The following is a 20,755-nucleotide window of genomic DNA, read 5'->3' on the forward strand; positions in this document are numbered from 1 at the left end:
AATACAACTCTCGCGCACAGGCTCTTTCTTCCAAGAAAAACACACATTTCACATTTTGCAGAGAAGAGAGAGGACCCAGTGCCCCTTGAGGCGGATTCCCCGCCCAACCCCCGAGGAGCCAGCCCTCCTCCCCCTCCCCCAGCCCGGCCCCGCCCTGTCTGTGTCTGGAGATGGCCGGGGAAAGACTGCAGAAGCCTGAAGGGGCGGGGGCCGGGAGGCGCGCAAGCTGCGGGCGGAGGCAGGAGCGCGCGCCTTTTTGTGCGGCTCCTAGCACCTGTCCGATTGGCTGGGTCTGCGCCGCCGTCGGAGTGGGCGGAGCCAGCAGCGAGCTGGGATCTGTGCCCAGTCGCAGCCAGGAGTGGCAGCAGACGGAGCGCACCTCGCAGCTGCCGGGCGCGCCCTGGGGGGAGCTGCGTCCGGCAGAGCTGCTGGGTGGTTGCTTTTCCCGGGCTCTCACCTCCGGTATCCGGGCCTACCCCCGCAACCCCTACTTCCCTTGCCCTCGCTGCTCTCTCCTTAGAGGCGACTCTGGGGAAGGGCCAGCAATCCCGCCTTCCCCGGCCCCAGTAGTGATCCACTCCCCACCCCACCTCTGTCGCTTTTCGAGGCCCCATCTCCCGCGCCTTTAGGCGCCCAGAACGCCCCAGCCATGGGCATCCGAGGCATGCTGCGAGCCGCAGTGATCCTGCTGCTCATCAGGACCTGGCTCGCGGAGGGCAACTACCCCAGTCCCATCCCGAAATTCCACTTCGAGTTCTCCTCCGCTGTGCCCGAAGTCGTCCTGAACCTCTTCAACTGGTAAGCGGGCACCGCCAGGCTAGGCATGGCGGGGACGGGAATGGAGACGGGCAGATAACCTCTGGCCTCTTGGACGGAGCGGGCTGGAGGGGACTTGGACCCGGGCTCGCTGAGCCCTGGCGCCCGGGCCCCTGCCTATTGGCCCCTAGAAGGGGTGAGGTGGGAGTGGGGTGTTGAAATGGAGCCCTGTGCTTCCGCCCACCTGTTACTGCGGAGCTTGACTGAGCCCTGCGTGTGCCCAAACCGCAGCCCGAGGGGTGGGGGCGGGAGTTGCCCTCGTCCCAGGATCTGCCCATCCATCCCCAAGGATTTAAGGTTCCCGGCAGCTTTCCCCAGCTTTGGCACCTGTGGGATTGGGGAGGAGGGTACAGGATGATGGGCAATTCACAAAACATAGACCGGAGAGACACCTGTTTGAGTCTACATTTTAGTACATTCCCTGAGGCGCCCGCGCGTGCATGCATGTGTTGAGGGGGTGAAGGACTCTTTCCAATGCGGCAGATAGAAATGATTAACTCAAACCCATCGGAGCCCAGACAGTGCGATCGTGTCTGAATAACCACGAATCGTGTGGTCTGGGATGGGTATGCTTTTGTACTTAGTCGTGTGAAAATATTTGAAGATTCCGGTTTTTTTCTCATTTTGATTTCAAGTTTGTTTGGATGTGCGAATATCTGAAGCCTTTACATGTAAATCACACAGAAATGTGTATTTGGGGTGGCCACAGATCCTGAGCTTTGGCACATGGGTAATGTGTGCTTGGAAACAGGTGGGAATGCATTGCTTTAATTTGGGAATAATTCATGTACACATTTTGGAATGTTGCAAAATGAAATTTTTGATTAAAGATGATTAGGAGTAATTTTTAACAATGTTTAAATGGCAAGCCAGAAATTAACATGTACTCATAAAAGGCGGGGGGGGGTGGTGTTAGTTTGGCAAGGTTCCAGCAAACAGCCCTGCAGTGCCCTCAACCCAACATACCATACTGCGCCAGTGAACATGCACACATGCGCGCGCGCACGCGCGCACACACACACACACACACACACACACACACACATTTGCAGGGGCTGACGTTCCCTGGGCAATGCGTCAAAGATTCGAAGAGTCACAGTGATGCCGGGGCCTGTTCTGATTCACAAGCCCTGTTGGGGAAGGAGCCCTGTTGAAGGTCTAGGTGAATAGGGTGAGCATGTCAGAGATCTCTGGAAAGGTCAGCTCTCCGCAGAGCTGGGGTGGGTCCACTTACCTATGCTCACCCAAGACACCTCCAGGGTGGAAGCACATGCTTAGCAAGAGAGATACCTGCTCCCAGAATAGATGTCTTTCCGAGGAGAGCTCTGAGCCCCAAGAATCTGAAATGGTTTGGTTGGATGAGGGTCATAAATCTCAGCTACACCAGCAAGGCTCTCTCTGTGTGTCTTATGCCATATGCCAAGTCTGGAAAACAGAGGTGTACAGAAACAAGGTTGACATAAAAGTGACTAAAAAATGCCCAGCCCTAGCCCAGGTAAGGGAAAATGTGACTTTGAGCTCATCTTACGAGGGCACTGAGAGTGAAAGATGACTTTTCCTGGGGCAAGCAGGTGCCCCTGGAGGGAGGACCCCCACCAACCTAGAAAACAGCGCCCAGGCTGATTGCAAGATGGGGCTCTTGAGGGGGCTGAGGTAATGCATTTTTCTGAGGGCTTTCATCTGCCCACTCTTCTTCGTCTGCCCTTCTCCTACCACCTCCTCTCTTCAACCCCCACAAGTCCTGCCTGGTAACAGGGATCCAGTCTCTGAGCCCCACCCTCTGGATTAAAGCTGGGAAGATAGGGGGGAAGAGGAGTCTGCGTCACCACTGCGCTTCTGGCTGACTCACCATGGGGAGGGAGGGGAGCAGGGAGAGAGAGTGTGTACACATATGACTGGACATGTCTGCGTATGTGCTGGAGAAGAGAAGGCCCTAGCAAGGCAACCACTGGCAAGTCGGCCCCAAATCGACCAGCATTTACTTATGACTTCTCTGTTTCAGCAAAAATTGTGCAAATGAAGCTGTGGTTCAAAAGATTTTGGACAGGGTGCTGTCGAGATACGATGTCCGCCTGAGACCGAATTTTGGAGGTAAGCCATATCCAGACACAAGAGAACTTGGGTTAGGTGTCCTAAAGCAGAGACACAGCAAGCCAGCCCTGCCCTGTAAGCTGACCAGTGGTACCCGGTGGGCTCTACACCTGTGCCTCTCCAGATCCCACCTTCCTGACTCTGCAGAGACCAGCAAGGAAGCACCCCCAGGCCTTCTGCACCCTGTAATATCTCTCACTTCTCTGCCTTCAGATACATGAGGGCCTTCTACCTCCTCCACACTCCCCTTACAATGGTGTGGCTGGCAAAGAGCGAAGCACAGACATGGGTGTACAGGATGCAGCGTGCCGTGTTTCTCAGGCTAGAGTTTTCTGCTCCAGCTCCTGGGAGGACACATATTCTTCTACTTGAGCACATTCTTCACACCCTGGGCACTTGTCCCATTCAGCCAGTTCAAAACTGAGAGCATGGTCTTTTCTGTCTAGTGTACTTAACTCACCCAGGCACTGGACACTTCCACCTCAGCTCCCTCATTCCCAGTCTATTCAAGACACCGCAGTCAGTGTGGTCTTTATAAACCCAGATAGATCACCTCAGGAACTTTTAATGGTTTTATCTAACTACCAAATAAAATCCAAACTCCTCAGCCTACTACTCAGATCTCTGGTGCTGAAATTAAAACTGACAAAGAAACTGACACACAACCCCCCAGGAAAATCATACATCAGTTCCTCCCCCATTTTCGTAATTAGCCTCCCATTTAAAAAGGGCGACTAGCCTGGACCACACAACTTTAAGCGACAGGCAACCTACCCTGACCCCGCATAGCAACGGCAGCATTCCGTAGCCCAGGGGACACCTAGAAAACCTAGATCAAGGACAAACAAAAGAAACGGTCCATTAAAAAGAGGTTAGTTACATTCCAGCTCAAAGGAAGCTCCCACTCTAAAGGGTTAATGAAAGCTAATGATATGCATTTATGCATATGAATAGAGGTCTTCCAAATACACTCTGTCTCCACCCTAAGAAAACACAGCTGAGAGGATTCGGCCCTTGGGTAGACCAGTTTGGCCTGGGGAGCGCCACCGGGAAAACCAAGGTGGTAGCCCTGGGCCCTCAGCTTTGGAGGTGGGACCCTGAACTGGTGCTTCCCCCTTTGCTCCCTTGCTCCCTCCAGAGTCTGAGAGCAGAAGGCACAGCCCGAGGGATTAAAGCTGAGAGCATACTGGGAAGCTAGGATAGAAAGGCCAGAAGGCAGGCTCTTTCATTGCAAAAACAGCAGCGTGTCTTCTGGGTGGGTCCCCGAGGGATAAAGGTCTGGCCATATGGGAATCCAAGTGTTAGAGTACAGGCAGCACGTCCTTGTATGGCAGCGACTTTGGGATCTTTTGGATTAGTTGCACCAAGCACCAATGGGTGACATGGGAATAGCTACTTCGTTTTTTTGTCTTGCCTTTCTCACGTTTCTCAGCAGAGGCTGACCAACAACCATTTGAGTACACCAACCACATTCTCCCCACTGTTTCAGGGCCAGGTTGCCATCTCTGCAGGCATCCAGGGCCGGGGGAGGGAACAGGGGCAAGAATCAATCTCTGGGGAGGGTTACCCTAAGCTTTGTGGACGTGCACACCTGCAGCGTGTGAGAAAAACTGGATCCCTGGCTTGATTTAGCCAAACAGATGAAGGTAGGAGGGCAAGGAACCTTCTAGCATTTAAACAGAAGGGGGCACCACAGGCTTTAGGTCTGAGGCTGTTGCATGGTGGGTGTGGGAGGAGAGACCAGTTGATGGGATAGCTGGGCCAAGGCGGTCTGCGTTTGGGGACTCCAGGGCTCCCCCACTAGACACAGAGTCAAATTCCCCTGTGTCAGAGGTGGAGTAGAGTTTCAGGGCATACCTCCCCTCACTTCTGCACATATACCCCACATGCAGAGGCCTCACTTAACTGTGGTCCAGTTCAAACAAGAGCCTTATTCCTTCCTTGCATATGGAGGACAATGAGAAGAGGAGGAGGATGAAAAGGAGGAGGAGGATCCAGAGAAGATTAACAAAGCCAATTCCTTCTGGGCAAGAGAACTGGGACTGTGCATTGTGGCAAAAGACCGCCCTTGAGGGCTTCACCTAGCTTAGCACCTGGCATGATTTAGGCACCCCATGTTGTGAAGGAATGAAGGAGATATTTTCATCATTCCTTCATTCATCTGCTAGGTAGGAAGAGGAGTTGAGGCAGCAAAGGTTCCAGGAGAAAGGGAGGTGATTACTCCCACCACTTTTCCTGCCTTCCTGAGGGGGCAGGGTGGGACAGTGATGTACTGGGGCCACCATCCTAGACGTGGTATTTGGACTCCTTATCAGGACGTTTCTCATCCCCCACCCCCACCCCCACCTTTCTATCCGTTTAAGGATATGACATTTCTCATGCCCCCCACCCCCATTATCCATTTAAGGATATGGGATTCCTCATCTAAATTCTCATCCTGACCACTACTAGCACAAAAGGTTCCCCTTTAAGGGGATAACTTAGAAGAATGTCCCCTTCCTCTGAGCTGCATCCCTGTGCTACTCATGGCTTGGTGAGGGGAATGTGAACTGCATTTCAGCTCCCGCTTTCCTTTCAACTAGGAGTCCTAGTTGAACTAGGTTTCTGGCCTAGCCCTTCGGGGTCGTCAGCATTCCACCATAAGGAAAGGAGTTGCCTGAATCATGCGGAATGGTCTAGAGAAGTCTAACACTGAGGTGTAGCTGGCTGCCTGGCCCCTCTGGAGCTTGTTGCCTGCTTAACACAGCTTCCCTTCTCTAAAGGCATGTGGGGAGCCCAAAAGGCAGTCATTAAGAACTGTGTTTCTCGGAACTCCTGTCACCACATAACACTTTTCTGGGGCTTGTTCACAACAGGCCTGGATGCTGGAGTCTGGGCTGTACCCTAACACAGAGGCTCATTTATTTCACGGCTGCCATTCAGATGCTTATTCCCAATAGAGCTTTCCTTTGTGAAGCTTTGGGTTTGGAATAACACATTTCTCTCTTTGCAGCTCAGCTTCTGGGCAATCAGCCTGCAGTAAAACCAGCAGGCTGAATTGCAAGCATCATGCATGTTTCCCTAGCAGCAGTGTGATGTAATACATGGAGACTTAAGGGCTTTGCTGTGGGACTGGCTGTAGAAAGCTTTGAGCTGAGGAGCGAACAATAAAAATGCATTTGCCCACAGTGCCTTACAGTTTACTACATATTTTCACATCCATGAACACATGTGAGTCCTGCAAGTGGACAGTGCTAACACCTGGGTGTGAAAAAAGCTAGGAGGCAGAAGTACACTAACACAGACATTCACACACTGTCACACTCACACATTAACACACACAATTACCCTCTCCTGTGCACTCACCCAGTCACATGAACACGCTCACAAATTCATTCTCACACATAGACACACCCACTGAGCATGATCACACGTTCACTTTTACTCACATATTAGCATGCTCACATACACCAAACACACAAGCCCACATACACACATGATCATATGCACGCATTCACTCAAACTCAGACATGCTCACAAACACATGCAAATTTATTCACATTAACACACTTACATGCACACACATTCACTCACACAAACATGCTCACACATCCAAACACCTTCACGAATTTATTCACACACTTTAACATGCTCACACACTCACACTCACACATTTACTACACACGTTACATACAATACCACACTCAAATTCACTCACACATTAACACATACACACAAACATGCTCCCACATCTACATACACATATGAATATACTCACATTCACCCACACACAAATATGCCCACTCACAAATTCACTCAAAAACACGACACATATAAACATCCTCACACGCAAACACATGCTCACACATACACACATAAACATAATCACACCTTCATTCATGCAAGAGCATGCTCACATACATGAAAGCACTCGCATATTCACCCACACACGTGAACGTGTTCACAATATACTCACAGATTCACTCACCTGAAAATACGCACATCTGTATTGATAGGTGCATGGACATTAACATGCTTACACACACACTCTTGCATTCACCCACACATGAGCATTCTCACATACACGAACATGCTAATATAGTCTTCCATATACGTGACTATGCCAGTACAGGTGGACACATCACTCAATACACAAATATTCTCATGTACACTTATGTCAACACAACTAGTTCACAAACATGAACATGTGCATGCGTTCACTCACATGGACATACTCACAAATACACAAACACATGAACAGGCTCACATATCCTAATACATGCACACACTCACACATTCACTCACACTTCCACACAAACACATACTTATGGACATGCTCATAGGTTCAGTCCCACAAAACCACCCTCACATATTCACACACAGACATCCTCACATAAACTCATATGTATATGTTCACACATTCACTCTCACACACAGACAAGCTCACGGACATGCATGGTCATACCCTCACTTGCACATGAACACAATCATACACTCCCACACGACAACACACCTACACATATTCACATGCTCACAGATTTACTTCCATACAACACACTCAAGAGCACAAACATGCTCACACATTCACTTACACACAAACATGCTTACACACACTGGCACATTCACCTGCACATGAACACACAAATTCACTCACATGCACGAACATACTGATATACACAGCTCACACAATCACACACATGTACTCCCACAAACATGCTCACACATTCACTCACACACACAAACATGTGCACACACAACCATGAATCTCGGCCCCTGCTTTGGGGCTCATTGCTTTTCAGTTTTTATCAGGAAAACGTTTCGAAGGAGTGCTTCATCCCCTTACGTTCTCTTTCTTTTGCCCTGACCCCTTCCTTTGCACATATCGTGGGCCAGGCCTCGCTCTAACCATGAGATCAGCGCTATCACTATCCCCATGTTACCCATGAGGAGACTAAGACTCAGCAGGGTTAGGCGACTTACTCAGGATCACACAACTAACAAGTGTCAAAGAGGGTTCAAACCCAGGCAGTCTGGCTCCCAAGTTTATGCTCTTAACCTTTATTCTACCTTTCATGTAATTGCGTCTTTCTGTCTTCTAGGTGCCCCCGTGCCTGTGAGAATATCTATTTATGTCACCAGCATTGAACAGATCTCAGAAATGAATATGGTAAGTGTGTTAGTTCCAGCCATGGGGTTGGGAACAGAGGACATGGAACAAGGAGCAGGCTCATAATCCAAGTCCAGTTGTTCTGACCTGTGACAGAACTCACATAAAGGAACAAGGTTGGTTTGGGACACTGCAGCCACTCAGAATAAAAACTACATTAATTCAACCCCTCCACAACACCACATCCAGAAACTTGGTTCCAGATGGATTATAGACTTAAAAGTGAAAGGCTTATGAAGCTTTTAAGATAGTGTAGAACACTGGCTTTGTGTCTTGCAGTAGGATTTCTTTGAAAAGACACAGAAAACACAGACCACACAAAATAAATCTAGTAATTTCAACTACATTGAAATTCTGTGTAACCAAATTTATGGAACTCCTGTTTTACAAAACAAACAAAACCATTATAACAAGTGTGAAAGGATCAATCACAGTGGACTAAGATACATGCAGCATGAAGAACTGATATTCAAAATATGCATCATTTTGTGAATTAATGAGAATATTTTTAAACCAATAGAAAAATTATCAGAAAATGTGAACAAGAATATCACTTCTGTGAAGAAAATTAAACAGCAGGTAAATATATGAAACATATGAAAAGATGCTTAGCCTTGTTAGTCGTGCAAAATAAAACCACAGTGAGAAGCCACTACATACCAGATTAGCAATAGTCAAAAGTTAGACAATACCAATGTTGATGAAGCAGAAGCATTGGGAACCCTCTGCAGCTTTCTGGCTCTTGGCTCTCGGCAGGGATATAAAGTGGAACTTCTACTTCATCATTTTTATTTCATCACGCTTTTGGTATGCATATTCACATGATAATCTGTGTGGTACATTCATATATTATCCAGAAAATCAAGTGAACAAATTATAATTGCACATGTCCACCTGAGTGAATCTCACAAAGATAATGTTGAGTGAAAGAAGCAAATTATGAATACATACAGTATTATTTCATTCAGATAAAATTTTAAAAACAGGTCCAACTAAGCAATATGTTTTCCAGCAATACATAGACAATAAAACTCTAACACAAAGCAAGGGAATTATCATAAAATCTAGGATAATGGTTGCTGCTGGGGATGTGAGGGAAATATATTCTAGAAGAGATACATTGGGGTTTGAAAGTTATTGGTAATATTCTGTTTCTTAACCTGGATTTTAATTACACAAGATACATTTTATTCTTTCTTTAAACATCTGTATGTTTCATGCACTTGTATATAGTTAGGATATACTTCATACACTTGCATACACACGTGCATGCACACATACACACATACCCTACACACACCAAGGACGGAGCGCTGGACAACCAAACTTACAACTGGGGTTTACATTTATCTTCCCAGGACTACACGATCACGATGTTTTTTCATCAGACTTGGAAAGATTCACGCTTAGCATACTATGAGACCACCCTGAACTTGACCCTGGACTATCGGATGCATGAGAAGTTGTGGGTCCCTGACTGCTACTTTCTGAATAGCAAGGATGCTTTCGTGCATGATGTGACTGTGGAAAATCGCGTGTTTCAGCTTCACCCAGATGGAACGGTGCGGTATGGCATCCGGTGAGTCCCCTAGGGGTCTGGGGATGTCCCAGCGGACTTCCTTCTTCCTACGGAATATTCTACAAACACACTCTAAGGGACACACAAAGGCACCCACTGCTTTCCAAACCTGTCTTGAACTTCCCCCTTCACTTGTTCGACCTAGTAGCCAAAGTGGAAATTTCAGTTTCCCATAGACACCCTTAGCTGTTCTGTCCCCACACCTTGGTTTCTGCTGTTCCTTCTGTCTGGATTGGTCAGTTTTTTCCCCCTTTCCATGAATTGAAACCTTGCCCACCCTGAAATCCCTAACTCAAATGCCCCCTTGGTCAAGAAGTCCTCCTTGATTCCCTCAACTGAAAGACTTCTTCCTCCACCTTAGTGTTGCATGCATTCTGTTCTTTATCTTTGTCTTTTCTCTCCCACGCAGTGAGGGAGGGAGAAGATGAATGCTGAAGTCCATGCAGTGAATGAGGGGGCCTGCTTTCTGCCATCAGTCATATTTGCATCATGCAGGGCCCCCAGGAGTGCGGAGGGGCAGAGTGTGTGTGGCATGGGTCTCTGGTCTATGGCTCTCCATACACACAGAACAATTGCAAGCTGAAACTCCTCACTAGTCTAGTTATAGCATAGGAGACAGTCACCAGGGTTCTCACAGTGGCATCTCTTACAAACTGTCTCCAAAGACATATGCAAGAGATCAGTTTAGCTCAGAAAATGTGTCTGAGAAGTAGCTACCAAAGTTCGGCTCTTACGGTTTTTACAGATCTAATCTGGGTTTCTCTTTCTCTGTGGAGCTCTTGCTCCATTCTTTTCTTTTTCCATCCACTTTCCCACAGACCCAGGCTCTGGAATCAGAAAATAACAAGACTCACAGGGAACAGGTCACTGGTCACACTTGTTCTACTTAAAGGAAGAATGAGCTGAATAATGCTACATGGAGGATTCATAGAAGGGAGAAAAACACACATGCACTCACACGTGCACGCATACACCATATCCAGCGTACAAAATGGAAATTATTTCAAGGAAGCAATTGAAAGGGACTCAGCTGGGGTTAGCAGATGAGAAGGGCAGAATAAGGGATGGGGCAGAACCTCTCAGCTGAGGCTGTAGAGAGCTTGTGTTTTATCTTCTCTCCCACTGGACACTTCTCCCACTTTCTCAGAACCTCTGAGACCCCCTCAGGTTCTTCTTCTTCTTCTCCTTCTCCTTCTCCTTCCTCTTCTTCCTCCTCTTCTTCCTCCTCTTCTTCCTCCTCTTCTTCCTCCTCTTCTTCCTCCTCTTCTTCTTCTCCTTCTTCTCCTCCTTCTCCTCTTTCTTCTCCTTTCTTCTCCTTTCTTCTTCGATGGAGTCTTGCTCTGTTGCCCAGGCTGGAGTGCAGTGGCATGATGTCGGCTCACTGCAACATCCACCTCCTGGGTTCAAGCAATTCTCTTGCTTCAGCCTCCCCAGTAGCTGAGAATACAGGTGACTGCCACCACACCCGGCTAATTTTTTGTATTTTTAGTAGAGACGGGGCTTCACTGTGTTAGCCAGGATGGTCTCCATCTCCTGACCTGATCTGCCTGCCTTGGCCTCCCAAAGTGCTGGGATTACAGGCATGAGCCACTGCGCCTGGCCAGATTCTTCTTATGGATGCTCCCACCACGTTGCAACTTAAAGCTCCTGCCCACTTCATGTACTGTCAACAGTGCCATGGCCCACCACAGATATGTTTATCCCTTCTGTCCATTTCATACCCGCTGACATTTTGCTAGTCCCCAATACCCACATAGGCCTGCACCTCTGGCTTGTGTACAGATGTGGCCAGAGGCAGGCCTGGATTGAGGCTCCCAAATGTACATGCACACTTGAGACCAGCACTTCACATTGCATCTGGAGTCTCAGCTGATTTGGTGTAGTACAGTTTTCTCTTGCTAGCCTCACTCCTTCTGTAGGAAGCACCCCTTTCCGTCTCTGCATTCAGTTTCCTCCAGGGCCCTTCCCATCTGACACCCTGCAGTTTTCTGACGTGCCAGCCATACATGTGTTCTCTGTTTATGTGCTGCCAGGTCTCTTGGTTACTTTGTCACATACAAATTTCCTCTCTCCTTTCTACACATGGGTCAGTCCTCAGGGTAACTCTTCCCTCCCCACCCCTGTAGTTTCCTCAGCAATGGTTGTTTGCCTAGGCTTGACTCACTTTCTCCTTCCTTTTTGTTTTCCTTTGCAGACTCACCACTACAGCAGCCTGTTCCCTGGATCTGCATAAATTCCCTATGGACAAGCAGGCCTGCAACCTGGTGGTGGAGAGCTGTACGTATGTCTCTTATGGCCCCCTCTTCCCTACTTGGGGCTGTGGTGATCAGGGAAGCAGAGGCTAAATTGACAGTAAAAGGAACAGTGTATCTCCTGTGCTCCCTCCCTCCCTCCATTCTCTCTCCCAAAATAAATAGATGATAGAGGATAGATAGATGATAGAAATAAGAGAGAAAGATGGTAGAGAGATAGATAGGTGATAGATGACTTATTGATGGATAGATGTATAAATATGGCATCTGGGACTAGGTGGTCTTTAGAGCATAAACGGTCCTCTGGGAAAATGTCACCTTCCTATTGGGAAAGTGTGTGCAAGTTAGTGGGTAGGAGCTTGTAGCATGTCTTTTTTCTTTCTTTCTAAGAATCTGAGACTACCTCTGTTTCTCTCCTTCCCAGATGGTTACACAGTTGAAGACATCATATTATTCTGGGATGACAATGGGAACGCCATCCACATGACTGAGGAGCTGCATATCCCTCAGTTCACTTTCCTGGGGAGGACGATTACTAGCAAGGAGGTGTATTTCTACACAGGTGGGTCTGACCCATTCCTTCTCTCCTGTCTCATGTCTCCCTTGCACCTCCATAAACTCCTAGTGGCCTCTGATTTTGGCTCCTAATCTCTGATGCCTCCTTTTCCATTTCCTACTGGTTCCAGGCCCCCTTAATAAAGCCCCAGTGGCTCATCCACTGCCAATGAAGAATGGCTGTGGAAGCACTTAGCCAGGCTCACAACACTCTGCAGGTGTGAAAGATTCATGCTCCTCTCAGGGCTGGTCTTTCACCCTCCATCTGCTTGCACTTTGGGAACATCTCTTGCCTCACCCATTCCAAAACTTCACCTAACATGGAGCAAGTGAGAAAGGAAGGTGGAGAGAGCAGACTTGCTATGCTCATGCGCCTACTGAGATATGCCATTGTCACTGACCTGCTGGTGCAACAAACAGAACCAGATCCGTGGTCCGCCCAAGCTGGATGCCTCTGGATGGAGTATTACAAGCTGAACTGCCCATTGCTCTCCCCTCCTCCCCTCCTTCTCCATCCTGTACCTCTCCACCCTGCAAATGCCCCTCAGCCCTGCCACCCTAATTCCAGCGTGTCTCCTTGCCAGGTTCCTACATACGCCTGATACTGAAGTTCCAGGTTCAGAGGGAAGTTAACAGCTACCTTGTGCAAGTCTACTGGCCTACTGTCCTCACCACTATTACCTCTTGGATATCATTTTGGATGAACTATGATTCCTCTGCAGCCAGGGTGACAATTGGTAGGTTCTGTCTCTGTCCCTTGACGGAATTTGGGTCATTTGGCTCAAAAAAAGTTGAGAGTAAGGAAAAAGTACCTGGAACAGTGTGTGACTACACAGGCAAGGAAATAAGGATTTTTCCAATAGACATTTGTACCTACGTACAGGTGCACAGCCAATCCCCAGTAGAGAGAGCAACATTAGAAACAGATGTGAAAAAAAAAATCAAGGTTGCAATCTTGGCCTGTTGAGCCCCGAGTACCAGAATTCATTATTTCTTGAATCCATAAGTAAATGGACAAGTCATAAGTTTAGATCATAGGGGCCATTAAAAGCGGGCTAAATCACAGGGTGTCTGAAAGAGGAGCTGAGGAAATGAGGAGAGCAGCAGAAAGACAGCCTGGTCAGGATTAGGAAGACCTTGTACTTTATGTCTAAGCATGGGGAGCCATGAAAAATTTTTGAGCAGTACCAAGAAGAGACCTAAGAGATCAACTCCCTGGTTTGTCTGGCCCCACCCAGCAGAATGTCAGTGTGTCCCAGATCCAGGTCTGGTTTCTCCTTCACCATCTGTGGGCAGACTCCTCAGCCTCCCTCTTTAGGACTACATTCTGGACTAAAGCTTTATATTTGTGTGATAGTTTAGGGCTCAGAAAACCTTCCCAATAACTAAAGAAAGGCAAAAGGGAAAGGAGCCATCATAGGACAAGGTGGGGCTGAAGATGTCAATTGCTATGAAGCCATGGCTAGAGGTTTGAGACTTGACCCTAAGAGCAATAGGAAGTCATTGAACCATTGAAGCATAGGCTGAGTTTAAAGATGGGGGAAAAGGAATAAAGAGAGAGCTGAAGGCCTTTGCTGTGGGCCCTCCTCATCCCAAATACGATGTTTGGCTGTGGGCCCAATAGGTTGCCAAGAATCTTAGCCATCAGAGGAGACTAAGCCTGTACTGTGTTGCTTACAGGCCTAACTTCAATGCTCATCCTGACCACCATCGACTCACATCTGCGGGATAAGCTCCCCAACATTTCCTGTATCAAGGCCATTGATATCTATATCCTCGTGTGCTTGTTCTTTGTGTTCCTGTCCTTGCTGGAGTATGTCTACATCAACTATCTTTTCTACAGTCGAGGACCTCGGCGCCAGCCTAGGCGACGCAGGAGACCCCGAAGAGTCATTGCCCACTACCGCTACCAGCAAGTGGTGGTGGAAAATGTGCAGGTTTGACTTTTTGACTGACAATCAGCTTTCCCTGAGCACCTCTTGAGCCCAGGCTTAGCGCTTTTGACCCTTTTGCACTTCTTAGCTTTTTAAATATGCACACACACACGGGCGCACATGCAAAACACACACACACACACACAGAGCACACACACAACATATAAGAAGTAGTACTATTTCCCATCACTCTTTTACAGATGATCATTGTCCAAGGTCACAAGGCAAGTAAGTGGCAGAGCTAAATTTCTCCAGACCTTTGGACTGAATTTGGTCCACTTTGCATGCTTCCAGAGCAGGCAATGAAGCTGGAAGGGAAGATGGGCACAGGGAGGCTGAAAGGAAGACAGTCACCGGAGAGACTGGCCTACCTACCCCTCCTTCCTTGGCACTTCAGACTCCCAAGGCAATGCTGAGGCTTTTGCTGTGGGCAGTATGTTAATGCCCAGCTACCTCCCTCCTTCGCAGAAAGCCCGGTCCTGCCTACCTGAGCAGGCATCCACCCACCACACAGCACTCCTGAGGGAGCAGCTGCCCCCAGCGAGACACTGGCTTGGCAGCCTCCATAGCCTTCCCTTGCATGCTAACAGCCGATTGGTCCTGTTCCTCACCCCTTGAACAGCAGAGACCCCAAGAGGAGCTGGCTCTATCTGTCAAAGAGATCAGCAGTAACATTGCAAGTGCTGATGAGGGAAGTCCCTTCCCTCCTCCCTCCCCCCAGTGCATATCCATCTAGGCGATATGAAACTGATGAGCCTATCCATTATCTCCTCAAAGGATGGCCTGATTAACGTGGAAGACGGAGTCAGCTCTCTCCCCATCACCCCAGCGCAGGCCCCCCTGGCAAGCCCGGAAAGCCTCGGTTCTTTGACGTCCACCTCCGAGCAGGCCCAGCTGGCCACCTCGGAAAGCCTCAGCCCACTCACTTCTCTCTCAGGCCAGGCCCCCCTGGCCACTGGAGAAAGCCTGAGTGATCTCCCCTCCACCTCAGAGCAGGCCCGGCACAGCTATGGTGTTCGCTTTAATGGTTTCCAGGCTGATGACAGTATTATTCCTACCGAAATCCGCAACCGTGCCGAAGCCCATGGCCATGGTGTTACCCATGACCATGAAGATTCCGATGAGAGCTTGAGCTCAGATGAGCACCATGGTCATGGCCCCAGTGGGAAGCCCATGCTTCACGATGGCAAGAAGGGTGTGCAAGAAGCAGGCTGGGACCTTGATGACAACAGTGTCAAGAGTGGCTGCCTTGCCGTTGAGGAGCAACTCAAGTGTGATACTAACAGTACCTGGGGCCTTAATGAGGATGAGCTCATGGCCCATGGCCATGAGAAGGACAATAGCTCAGAGTCTGAGGATAGTTGCCCCCCAAGCCCTGGGTGCTCCTTCACTGAAGGGTTCTCCTTTGATCTCTTTAACCCTGACTACGTCCCTAAGGTTGACAAGTGGTCCCGGTTCCTCTTCCCTCTGGCCTTTGGGTTATTCAACATTGTTTACTGGGTATACCATATGTATTAGTCCCCCAGTGCTCCAGAAGGGCAGGAGCACTGTGCTGTGCTCATTTCACAGTTTCTTTTGGGTTTTTCCCTCTTTCCTTTGTTCCTTTTATTTTGTGGTTATTTGGGCAATCCAATGAGTTCATACTTCTCTTTATAAACATGAGGTGGGGAGTAATTGGAAGGAACATGTTCTAGCTGGAAGGGAAGGGATTGAGTAGGAGTTGGAGGTAAACAGCACATGGATTTCCTTTCCAGCTAGAAGACTCTCACCTTTTCAAAGACTTGTAACAAGGAATAAGCATAGAAAAGCCCCTGGAAATGTTTAGAGGACAGAGAAGAGCCAGGTTGGGGAATGGGGCAAGGATCTGGGCCTTGCCCACAAACGTTTCTGGGGGCTTTTCTGTCCCCACTGAGGTGTCAACATTTCTTTTTCATTACATATTTTCTTCTTTTTTTGTTTCCTCCTAGGGATTATGGATCTTGCTCACCCTCTGCTTAGGGCTTTATAGAAGAAAGTCAAGCTGGGTTGGGCTGGGGTTCACAGCTAAAGGGCTAACCATGGCTTGGAAGTTCAGGGAACTGCCTGTAGGACACTTAGGGAGCATTTGTAAGTGCCTTTCCCCCACTGTATTTGCTGCATTTGAGTGTGGTGTTTAGATGCAAGGGTGGGAGGGGAATGTGGGTGAGTGGGGCTGCAGAGTGAGACATCAGGATGAGAGAGCACATACCCAGTTTGTGGGGTTGGCAGAGGGTGGGGGATGATGTCAGGTTGGAAATTACACAGTTGAGCTGGCCTCTTCGGAGGGATTGGAACTTGTCTTGCCTGTATTTCTGCTTCAGAATGCTTGACAATAGAGATTCAATACATCTGTCTAAGTGAGGAGTTAGCTTTCTATCAGTTGCTGAGTTGATCACCAGTTACAGCACTTGGTGAATAAACACTAAGGTTAGGATAATTCACACTTGCTCTTTTACCATCTGATCTAGACTAGCAGATGACTATCTATTGTAAATCTATATACTAATCCTTTCTATTTGTCTAGTGCATAGTAAGTGTCAACAAGCTCCCTGACCCATTACATCACTGAAGCCTCACAGGAGCCCTGTAAGCCAGGGAAGGCAAAGCACATTGTCCCCAGTGTTCCAAGGAAAATGAATGGAGCTTATGCCGCATGCTTAAGGATGTGCAGCCAGTGAGTGGTAGATCCACCCCACTTGCTCTTTCTTGTCTTTTTTCTCCTGACTCTCAACTGAGGAATTCCCTTTTCTTCCCTCCCCAAAGAGGGTGCTCCAGAGAGCCCCCACCACATCCTACAGCACCTGGGGCATCTCTGCAGGAATAGGCTGGCGACAAGCCAATGAACGTGATGTGAGCAGGTGGAGAACACACTCTGCCCACTGAGCAGGGCCCCTAACGGAAGTAGGACTGGCCAGCATTCCAACTTGCCAAGCAGCTCCACCTCACTGATGGAGGTTGTGAGGGAGTGAACTTCGCTGAGCACTCAACATATGCCGCCTCTTCCTCCCTATGCAGTCTCTCCCTCAGTCCCTTAGCCCTCTACCCACTCACCCTTTTAACTGTGCTTCTGTGTTTGTGTTTCTGTATATACCTGGGTGTATGCATATGCATCCGGGTGGGTGTGTGTACATATACAACCATTTGAGAAGCTGTACAGTCCTGTGTCTAGTGGTGTAAATCTACATTGGTGTGTATAGAATTGTATCTACAACATGTGGATGCATGCCTGTGTGTGCACATCCCTGTAAAAGTGTGGCTTATGTATGTGTTTGTGTGCTTGTGTACACTGAGTCTATGCTGAGTGCATGTATATAAGGGCATGTCTGCATATCTATGTTTATCTGATTTGGATGGGTGTGAAAGGAAATACCCCTGAAAGCATATGTATTCCCTGTTGGTGACCCTCTAGAATCACTAGAATTCCCTTGGCCTGCTCCCATACGGTGGAGGGGCCCTATTTGGCCGGGCTGCTTAACTGACTGTTTCTTTCCAACTTCCTGTTCCAGGGAGCAGCATCTCCCGGTTCCCTTCCACTCTTTGCCCTGTCCCTCCATCCATCTGTGCTGTCTCCTAGATAGAAGACTGAGGAAGTGAATGTAGTCCTAAGAAGTGGTGAGCTAGTGCCTTGAGGTAGGAAGTGGTCAATCCATGGAAGAAGCTGCAAGTACTGAGCATTTCACTTTGTCCTAGAAGAACATGTTTAGGGGTAACAGGCTGGGGAGTGAGGCTGAAAGAGGCATTGAGAATAGACACTTGCACAGTCACACACACATACACACACACAAATCTTGTATGACATTTGAAAACAAGAAAGTTACCACTGGAAGAGCTAAAATTGCCTCTTTATTTTTGGATACCCCATATAGAGATTCAGGTTGAGGGGAGAGCAGTGACCCCATGTCTGAAGCTCCCAACATGGCTATTGACAAGCTGGCTTCTTGGAGCCTAAGCCTTGGTTGGTTGACGTGGATTTGGGTCTCCAGGACCCTGGAGATGCTTTCATCCTTGTGGCAGCAAGCAGTTCATTTGGGATAAAGCCATAAAGGGAGATTGGAGCAGTGGGAAGAAAAGGAGGGTTTTAAGATTTGTCTGGAAGCAATGCACATGAAGGCTTCACAGCACAGAGGAAGGGCAGCGAGGCCAGTTGTAAATATCTCTATAGATCCATAGAGCTAGATATAATATTATACCTTAAACAGAATATCTTGCCCTAACGTGCTGCAATGAGAGCAGTTGAACTCTACTGCGACTCATACTCTGTAGGTTAAGTGTCAAAATGAGGTGGAGATTTGGCAGTGACACCCTTTCAGGAACGTGAACCTTCTGAGTTTGCTACGGATTTGGTCATTTTAGCCTGCACATTGCCAGATCTCCCCTTGTTGAGTCTTGTATGTGGTCTGTCGTCTGCGTCATTTGAGTCCTCAGCTGTCCCCAACCCCTTTCCAGCCCCACCCCAGCCTGCAGTCACCCACCCCCTATCCAGCTGGCTGCCTCCATCCCCTCCCTCTCGTCACCTCACACCAAGTAACTCTGGAAATGCAGAATGCTTGGTAGTTTGGAGCTTGGGCAGCATCTGGGATGCAGCAACCCCTATTTTACTCTTCTACCCACCTTCCATTTATTTCCTTCTCATCGACTCCCCGCCCCCGAGGATCCCTTCTTTGCCACTATCATGGGAAGGATACCCCTGTCTGTCTTCTGAAGTGTCATTTTGTTGTAGGGATGTGTGACACATTTCCTACCAAGTTCTTGCCAGTTCCATCTGCCGCTGTTAGGTGCCTTTGCACAGGTCATGGATGATCTGGTGGGTCTTAATAGAGCTTGTCAAATGTATTCTTACAATTCATGTCATCTTGTTAATAGCAGGGCTGCAAAGTCTTTGCATATTTAGAGCTGAGCTTTGCTGAGACTATGGCCATTCCTAATGAGGTTTCCTCATTCCATATATATAATAGCTAACCCTTAAAGCTATTAACTAATGAATGCATTTATTAAACTATCCACTCGCATGGTACCCTGCTGTGGTGATGAGCAGTAACTTTCTAGCGATTCCATAGCCCAACATCAAAGGAAATCGTGACTCGTCCTACTAAAAGTGTAGTGTGTTTGTGTTTGTTGTGTAGTGTCCTGTGATCAATATAAAATCTGTATTATCAGTGTTGGGTTTTCAGGGGAGGGTGTTAAAGTTTCTCTTTGATAAATTATGGAATAGCCCAGTTGTTCAGGGTCACTTCTATTGACTCAATTTGTGTGAGACTTTGCACTCACTATCTTGCCGGACGGACTGCATGCCCAGGATCAGCAATCATCAGCAGAGCTAAAGGTGCCCGAATTTAGCACAACTGGCTGTAGTGCCTGACACAGGGCAGTACTGGGGGATTCTTCAGAGGTCAGCCAAGTCGGTAACATTCTGTGAAGCAGATTAAATACAGTAAAATCAAACACATGCAGGTCTTCAGAAGTGATGCTGGGCCCAGGCAGTGAAAACCAAGAAAAGAGGAGAAGGACCAAGACCTGGGTGTTCTGGATGACCTGACCAAAAAAGGGGCACAAAGCAGCAGAGCTTCACGAGGTGACTAGGTGGCTTCTTTGTCCTCATTAAATGTACATCTTTGCATGAAAAAGACCTTGACTGGTCCGGACTTTAACAAAGTAAAATATGAAGAAACATAAAATTATGCTTCTGAAAAATATACTGAAATAAAATTTTGTAAATAGCTAAAAGAGAAAAATAAATATAATAGCAAGTACTCTACCAGGTCATTGTGTTTCTTCTCTGTTGGATTAGAAGATATTGCACAGGACAGCTGTCTGGGCCCAGGAAACCTCTGGCTTCCATCACTCACTTCCCATGGCCTTCCCACAGCTTTGCACATCGACCTCCTCATGCCCCGGGACAGTGGAAACCATAGTTTTCAAGCTGAGGGGAATTAGCAACAACACAGTTTAAATTAGTTTTGATTTTTGCAGAAGCCATTCTTAATCTTTTAAAACAAAACTTTTAAAACGGAACAGGCCACTGTGGTGCCAAAATACAAAGTGGAAGTTTAGTTCAATTTTACAGGGGGAGAGCCCCGACTTGAGCCCATAAGTCAAGGCTGCAGTGAGCCATAATCGTGCCACTGCACTCCAGCCTGGGAAATAGAGCAAGACTGTCTCAAAACAAACCAAAAGGGTTGGGGGAAAGAACCTAAAAGAAGTGATATCGTCCAAGGTAGTGTTCTCAAAGAGAAACAAAAGGGAGTAGAACTACGCCAGCTTCTTGGGAAGTCTCCCTCCAGTATCACTCTGGGTTGGGAAAGGAGGTTAAAAATTTATTGGAGATTATGGACCCCAGCTCTCCACCCACCAACTCCTCCCCACC

The 20,755-nt window shown here is 48.0% G+C and overlaps 1 protein-coding gene across 2 annotated transcripts; it reads left to right on the top strand.

The window, feature by feature from the left end:
• Window positions 1-340: 340 nt before the first annotated feature.
• Window positions 341-20,146, top strand: GABRQ (gamma-aminobutyric acid type A receptor subunit theta). 2 transcript variants are annotated; one of them, XM_005594855.4, is made up of 9 exons: window positions 341-798; window positions 2,819-2,907; window positions 7,986-8,053; window positions 9,412-9,632; window positions 11,827-11,909; window positions 12,309-12,446; window positions 13,024-13,176; window positions 14,120-14,376; window positions 15,151-20,146. In XM_005594855.4, exons 1-9 carry the CDS (start codon window positions 650-652, stop codon window positions 15,889-15,891), a joined length of 1,899 nt encoding a protein of 632 aa, XP_005594912.2. In that variant the 5' UTR covers window positions 341-649; the 3' UTR covers window positions 15,892-20,146. The 2 variants fall into 2 exon arrangements, with proteins under 2 accessions (XP_005594912.2, XP_073885551.1); XM_074029450.1 differs by having other exon boundaries at window positions 19,843-20,012.
• The last annotated feature ends 609 nt before the right edge of the window (window positions 20,147-20,755 follow it).

This window comes from Macaca fascicularis, chromosome X, assembly GCF_037993035.2.
Source record: "Macaca fascicularis isolate 582-1 chromosome X, T2T-MFA8v1.1".
NCBI classification, from domain to species: domain Eukaryota; kingdom Metazoa; phylum Chordata; class Mammalia; order Primates; family Cercopithecidae; genus Macaca; species Macaca fascicularis.

Bases quoted from the DNA above. Each gene is read 5' to 3' on its own strand.
- GABRQ (XM_005594855.4), top strand. From the start codon at position 650: ATGGGCATCCGAGGCATGCTGCGAGCCGCAGTGATCCTGCTGCTCATC. The intron at 9,633-11,826 runs GTGAGTCCCCTA...TTTCCTTTGCAG, and splicing joins ACGGTGCGGTATGGCATCCG to ACTCACCACTACAGCAGCCT. The intron at 13,177-14,119 runs GTAGGTTCTGTC...TGTTGCTTACAG, and splicing joins TGCAGCCAGGGTGACAATTG to GCCTAACTTCAATGCTCATC.